Source organism: Lycium barbarum, chromosome 12 (genome assembly GCF_019175385.1).
Source record: "Lycium barbarum isolate Lr01 chromosome 12, ASM1917538v2, whole genome shotgun sequence".
Lineage (NCBI taxonomy): Eukaryota > Viridiplantae > Streptophyta > Magnoliopsida > Solanales > Solanaceae > Lycium > Lycium barbarum.
Genome location: NC_083348.1, coordinates 85,905,798 through 85,913,770, shown reverse-complemented (window position 1 = coordinate 85,913,770; position 7,973 = coordinate 85,905,798). Strand labels below are relative to the sequence as shown.

General features: G+C 38.8%; 1 protein-coding gene across 1 annotated transcript; it reads left to right on the top strand.

Annotated features, from left to right (window-relative positions):
* Positions 1-2,560: 2,560 nt before the first annotated feature.
* On the top strand, positions 2,561-3,484 carry LOC132624586 (5'-3' exoribonuclease 2-like). The gene is made up of 2 exons (XM_060339343.1): positions 2,561-2,803; positions 2,912-3,484. Exons 1-2 carry the CDS (start codon positions 2,561-2,563, stop codon positions 3,482-3,484), a joined length of 816 nt encoding a protein of 271 aa, XP_060195326.1.
* Positions 3,485-7,973: the final 4,489 nt, after the last annotated feature.

The window sequence follows — 7,973 nt, the reverse complement described above, 5'->3', positions numbered from 1 at the left end:
CTGAACCCGGGCCAATGGCAGTTCAACTGTTCTTTCTAGCAGGTGCAATAGCGCACTAGGATTTCCAAATCTTAAGAACTGGAACTCATCTCCTTACAGTCAAGTGACTTTCAGCTCCTCCTACCACTCCAAATGAAGGCCAATCCGCGAAAACAAAAAGAATTTAAGAAGTATTCCATTTGATTTGGAACACGATTGTGAAGGTAACTTCTCTGATGTTTTGATCCTAGTTCAATGATTGGATCTGAAAAATAAATTTCTGAGAAATTGAAAATTGTGAACACTGATTAGAAAAAAAATTAGGCCCAAAAATTATAGTTGTGATAATTAATAAGGAAAAAGCATCAAACGTGTACGTCAAATTAAAATCTCTTTTAACATTTGAGCACATCATCATGAACTAATCAACAAGTCATATTCAAAAAAACGAATAGTGTTAGTAGATTTAAGATCATGAGTAGCCACGGCTTTTATGGCTTTGGGCTTATAAGCATAAGTTATGACTTTTGATTTATTTTTTTTGTGCAGAAGTATTATTTTTTTTATCTTACGCAAATACTATAAAAGTACTTAAAAGTTATTTTGGCTTAAAAACACTTAAAATAAGCCAATCCAAATAGGCTCTATTTGTCTTAGAGCCCGTTTGGATTGGCTGGAAAAAAAGTGGTTTTTAAGCATAAGTGCTTAAAGTACTTTTTAAGTGCTGAAAGTTATTTTATAAATAAGCAGCTACATGTTTGGATAAAAGTACTTAAAGGGTTTTTAAAAGTAAGGGTAATATTGAAATTAATAGAAAATATAAGGGATAAAAGGGTAAAGTTGTTGGTCAAACAAAAATGACTTTTAAGCCAAAAAAAAAAAATTGAGGTTGAGCAACTTCTTGATTTTAGCTTATTTTAAACACTTTTTAACTTAATTTAAATTATTTTTTATTTTTGTCAAATACCCAAACAATTTAAGAGTGGCTTATAAGCTGGTTTGACCAACTTATAAGCCAATCCAAACGGGCTCTTAGCCGGCCCATATTGACCAGCTTAACCAGATTACTTCCTTCTTTGAATGATTCATATCGGACTGATTTAATTACAAGTGTCAAATGATAGAAAACTATTTGCTACACTGTAATGTGAAGTTGAGTTACTCCATTAACAAGAAAATGACATTTTTCGAGTTATATAAAAAGTTGAGATAAATTTAATTGGATAAAATGTTCAGTCAAATTTTTTATAGCCTGATAAGGAAATAAAACTAGGGTCTATTTCAATTTCAAAAATTAACATAATTGTCTAAGATCATATAAAGAGTACAATTGCACCATCCCACATCGATGTGGACTTCCAACACCCCGCATGCTCAGACCTGCCAATTGGAGTGTCGACAATATCATTTGGGGCCCCACTATCTAAGTAGGATGTGTCTGAATCTAATACCATGATAAGAAAATGAACTTTGGACTTTAGTTCAATTAAAAAAATTAATTTATGAGGTGAGAATTATTCAGATCATATGAAGAGTTTGTTGTCCTATCCTACACCGATGTAGAACTTCCAATAAACTCTTAACTTTTTTAAGGACTGAAACGTAATAATTGTATACTATACAAATTTTACAACATTGTGATGCTTAAGAGTTTGGGTTTGTGGATTGGAGGGAGACGGGGTGTATAGGACGGGTGAGGGTGGGTTAGTGTTGGGGGGCGTGGGGCAAGGGTTGGCTTTGGAAGAATTTTTTAAATGTTGTTTTTAAACCTTTAATAAAGTTTTATACTAACAAGTAATGGGTTAGGTAGGAATAGATGAAAACATCCACTTTTCTCAATGGCTTTCTAACTTTGTGGCACCTTTAATATTTTGTAGTAAAATTAAAGTCTCTCTTTTACTTTTTGGGTATTGTAAAACATACTTTTTGAGTTCTACTTAAAGATTCAACAATTTAGCTAGAAGTCCAGAATCATTTGAATTTTTGAATGTTGAATTAAAGTTATTTAATGGAAAGAATAGGGACTGAGCAAGGAAGCTAAACGTTGTGCTAAGCTATAGCTTGAATTAACATAATGTGTGGTTAGAAGAAAATGGTAGATTAATGACGATATGTTGAACAAAGCAATGCATCATCAAGCATTATTAATATCAGTTACCATCTCATATGATTATAGTAACTTTGGACAATTATATGCACATTAATCAATTCACATTAATGCTCCAAGACAAAATTTAATAAAATAATCCAACAACGGACAATTTATTGCATGAGTGCATATCATATTGTTCCATCCGTCTCTGTTACTGTATGAAAATATTTAGTCACATATATTTTGTAATCTTCTATTTTAGAATAGCATATGTTAGAATCCATTAGTCAAATTAGTTCTTAATTTGTAGCCTACAATTATGTTGTACATGATGTATATTAACCTATGGAATGAATGAGAATAGACACTGCAAATATTCTCTTACATGGTATCAGACTAGGTCTCTCCTAAAACCCTAGCAACCTAAACCCTAGCCGCCGACAATTTTTTTGTCTTCCTTCTCTTCAGCCCTTCCTCCTCCTCTTCTCCATGGCTGACACGTCCAAGTTGCACCATGCGACTACAATCACCAATATCAAATCATGCATTCCTATTGTTCTTGACTATGAAGGAAGCCAATACAACAACTGGGCTACCCTCTTCAAGCTCCATTGCCGAGCAAACTTGATGATCGACCACATACTACCTCCTGCCTCCCCTACCGTGCCACCACCGGCAACGATAGCCGAGAAACTTACTACGAAGGCTCTATGGGAACGGCTAGATGACATTGTTCGTCAATGGATATATGGTACAATATCGAATGATATTCTCAACATGATCATTCATCAAGAGGACACCGCAGCCGAGGCATAGAATCGTCTTGTTTATCTCTTTCAGGACAACAAATCGGTTAGGGCTCTTGCTCTTGATGCAAAATTCACCAACACCAAATTGATGGATTTTCCGAATGTGAAAGCATACTGCACCAGGCTAAAAGTTCTTGCAGACAATCTCGCAAACGTCGGCCACAAAGTTTCCGACGAACGACTTGTGCTTCGTCTTCTGCGAGGATTATCGGAGGAATATAAAACCTTTCGAATGACGGTACAACACCGTACTCCTCTCCCATCTTTTGACGTTGTTCGGTCGATGCTTGAACTTGAGGAAGACAGCCATGGCGAGGACTCCATCCACGACTCCGGGTCGAATGCTGCTCTCGTTTCCCACAATATTAATCCTCATAATTTTTCTAGTAATGGGCAGTCGAACAATTCTGAAAATGGTTTCAATAATCGAGAAAATTCTCACAATCGCGGAAAGAAGAACAACCGCGGTCGCGGCGGCGGAAACCGCAACAGCAACCGCGGTGGTGCAGGAAACGGGCAAAGCAGCGGCGGGGGCAGCCGGCACAACTCCCAGGGCAATCTGCCCGCCGCGTCGCCGAACCAAGGGGCTGCTTCCCAGTCATAGTTTTACCCCCCTTGGGCTGCTTGGGGGCCTCAGTCGTGGGCCACCCCACCGTGCCCCTACCCCACCACTGGCTGGCAGCAGCCTCGCGGGTGGCAGCAGCAGTCACAGCCAGCCCAGTCCCAGCAAGGTATTCTCAGCGCTCGTCCTCCTCAGTCATTCTACTCAGCAGCCCCGTCATTACATGGTGGGTATGCGCCCACGGATATTGATCAAGCTATGCATACAATGTCGTTAAATCCGCCCGATGACAACAATTGGTACATGGACACCGGAGCCACATCTCACATGACCAACTCCCAAGGTACTCTCTCATCTTACTATCAATTGGGCAAAAATAATGGCATTGTTGTTGGTAATGGTAACATGATTCCGATTCGTGGTTATGGTCATACTTCCCTTCAAGTAAATCCCTCCCTAAACCTGAAAAATATTTTACATGCACCTAAACTCATCAAAAACCTTATTTCCGTTCGTAAATTTACTATCGATAATATGGTTTCTGTTGAATTTGATCCTTTTGGCTTTTCTGTGAAGGATTTACGGACGGGGAGCAAACTCATGAGATGTGAGAGTTCGGGTGATCTTTATTCATTCTTCAAAAATTTTCGAGCCATCTCGTCTTCCACACCATCTGCTTTTAGTGTCATCTCTCCTCATATCTGGCACTCCCGTTTAGGTCATCCAGGGGATGTTATTCTTAGTTCTTTACGCAGTAGGAATTTGATTGAATGTAATAAGGCTCGAAACAATGTTTGTCATTCTTGCCCTCTGGGGAAATTAATTAAATTGCCTTTTTATGACTCTCTTTCAACTACTACTATGCCATTTGACATTGTTCAAAGTGATTTATGGACTTCACCTGTTCTTAGCTCTTCTGGTCACATATATTATGTTTTATTTCTTGACAATTACACTAATTTTCTTTGGAATTTTCCCATCAAAACAAAGTCCCAAGTTTATAATTGCTTCTTGTCTTTCCAGATTTTCATTCGCACTCAGTTTGAAAAAGAAATCAAAACTTTTCAATGTGACAACAGGCGTGAATTTGATAATGGTCCTTTTCATAAATTTTGTAAACAAAACGGGATGCTTTTCCGCTTTTCTTGTCCCCACACTTCCCCCCAAAATGGTAAGGCGGAACGGAAAATTAAATCCATCAATAATATTGTTCGTACACTCCTTGCCCATGCATCTATGCCCCTCTCCTATTGGCATCACGCCTTGGCCATGGCAACGTACCTACACAATATTCTCCCTTCTAAACTCTTAGCATATAAGACACCCACTCACATTCTTTATCAAAGGAATCTTTCATACTCTCATCTCTGAGTCTTTGGCTGTCTATGCTTTCCTCTCTTTCCCTCCACACAAATTCATAAGCTGCAATTTAGGTCCACTCCGTGTATTTTCCTAGGATATCCTTCCAATCATCGGGGGTACAAATGCTACGATTTATCGAGCCGAAAATAATCATAGCCCAGCATGTGTGGTTTGATGAAAGTTCCTTTCCATTTTCACAAATAAATACTCCATCTCCTACCTCATATGAGTTTTTGGGTGATGATAATTCCCCATTGAGAATCCATTTGTTGCATGACCAGGCCACTGCTCCGCCAATGCAGCCCCCTCCCTCTCCTGTAACCCACCACCCGAGCTCGCCCACCTCCTTTCCTTCATCGTCGACTGCCCAGCAATGCACCCCCACTGCCCCAGTTGCCCGCCAGCTTCTTCCTCCTCCTGCCACGGCCCAACCGGCAGTCCCTCCACTGCCAGCCCCTCCTTCTCCCTCGCTGCCCCACCACGGCAGCAGCCCCTCCCTGCCAGCCCCCCACCCGTTCATCGCATGACTACACGTAGTCAACATGGGATTTTTAAGCCGAACTTGAAATACCATAATCAAGCCTTAAGTGCCACCAACAATTTCATCTCCCCCATTCCTCGGAATCCCGTTGGTGCCCTTAATGACCCGAATTGGAAAAATGTTATGCAAGATGAATATAATGCTCTTGTTGATAGTTAGACTTGGGAGTTGGTCCCTCGTCCTCCAAATGCTAATATTATTCGGTCTTTATGGATTTTACGGCATAAAAAGAAATCTGATGGTTCTTTTGAGAGGCATAAAGCCCGTCTTGTAGGTGATGGCAGGTCTCAACGGGAAGGTGTTGATTGTGACGAGACTTTCAGTCCGGTGGTCAAGCCGGCAACTATCCGTGTGGTTCTTACTATTGCTTTATCTTACTCGTGGCCCATTCACCAACTTGATGTAAAGAATGCTTTCTTACATGACAATTTGAATGAGACCGTCTATATGTATCAGCCTCTGGGATTCCGGGATACGGCTCGTCCTGATCATGTCTGTCTCTTGCGTAAGTCTCTTTATGGTTTGAAACAGGCACCACGGGCTTGGTATCAGCGTTTTGCTGAATATGTGGCAACCATTGGTTTCTCGCATAGTACATCTGACAACTCTCTCTTCACTTATTGTCGTGGAAAGGATACTGCTTACATTTTGTTATATGTGGATGATATTATTCTAACTGCATCTTCAGACTCTCTCAGACTTGGTATTAAGTCCAAGTTAGCTACGGAATTTGCAATGAAAGACTTGGGTCCATTGAGCTATTTTTTGGGGATTGCTGTCTCCCGGGACAAAAATAGTCTATTTATGTCTCAGAGTTCTTATGCAGAGGATATTCTTGACAGGGCAGGCATGTCACAGTGTAAGCCTTGCCCCACTCCAGTTGACACAAAAGGCAAACTCAGCGCTTCTTCAAGCGCCTCGTATGAGGATCCTACAAAGTATCGTCGTCTAGCAGGTGCTTTGCAATACTTGACATTTACTCGACCAGACATATCATACGCCGTCCAACAGGTTTGCTTGTTTATGCATGATCCCAAAGTCCAGCATATGGAAGCATTAAATAAATGGTACTCACATTGTTCGTGAGAAGGTTAGACGTGGAGAGGTTCGTGTCCTACATGTTCCGTCCCGTTATCAGATTGCCGACATCTTCACCAAAGGTCTTCCGCGCGTACTATTTGATGATTTTCGGGACAGTCTAACCGTTCGTAAACCTACCGCTTCGACTGCGGGAGTGTGTTAGAGTATGTAAATATTTAGTCACATATATTTTGTAGTCTTCTATGTTAGGATAGCATATGTTAGAATCCATTAGTCAAATTAGTTCCTAATTTGTAGCCTACAATTATGTTGTACATGATGTATATTAACCTATGGAATGAATGAGAATAGACACGGCAAATATTTTCTTACAGTCTCAAATTAGAAAAGGATATGACTAAGTTTTGGATTAACTTTGGAATTGAATTTACAGAGGAACTTAGATTAGACTGACCACAACTTCTTGATATTATCAAGAAAAATGGAGGAGCATAATGCATATACACATATGAGTGATAAACCATAATTTTAAACTCGTGAATTATTTCAACTTTGAGTGCAGTAGTGTGTCATTTTGAGATCAGCAATAAGTCATTTCCTGTATATATACATTAAATTTTCACGTTATAATCAATGTGGGGTCTGGGGTTATGTTAAAACGAATTAGGATAAAGATATCTCTGAAATCTTCGTTGTTATCCTGAATAGAGTTTTAAGAATTTTACTCCATGAAATTGATGTTTCTGTTAAGCAATGCATGTTACACTTATTCTCATTCTCTGGCATGAATGATTGGTTCATAGACTTTCTTTTCATTTTGTCTTTTTTATTTGATGAATACATCTTTGAATATTGATCAACTAAAGATATACTGTACTTGTTATTACAATAGTTATTTGACAAAGAAAATTATTTAATCAGACAACAATGTGGTCACGCTTTACGTTTGAATTTCTTCACTCAATGCATATGTCTCATCTGCTTATGTTATTAGAGATGAACTCACTATGACTAAACATCTAACTCGAAAATTTTCTATTAGATACATGACTATATGAATGTAAAGCCTTGTAAAAATTTTACTTGACGTAGTTTCTGTAAATCCCATAAATTGTTAAACCTATTTCGGATTAAGGATGACGAGGTGAGGAAAGTAACAAGATCATGAGAATACTTAAAAAAGATATAGAAATCAAGTTGGAAGTGTCCAAGGAGTTGGAATTCAAGCAAGGGCTTTTTTTCTCAAGCCTCCATTCGACTAAGCTGTCATTATCAATCAAGGTGAGTTTTTCTAGTGTTTGTGAGTTAATTCATCTCATTAACATTCACACTGACAAGATTTCACCTTGGAAATCATAGATTCAAATCGGAATGTGTCATTTTGAAATCAGCAATAAGTCATTTTTTATATATACACATTAAAAAAGATTATCATGACCTCCTGATATTATTTCAACTTTGAGCGGCAGTATGTCATTTTGACATCAACAATAAGTCATTTCCTACATATCCTGAATAGAGAGTTTTAAGGATTGTACTCTATGGAAATTGATGTGTCTGTTAAGCAAAGCAAGTTACACTTCTCAT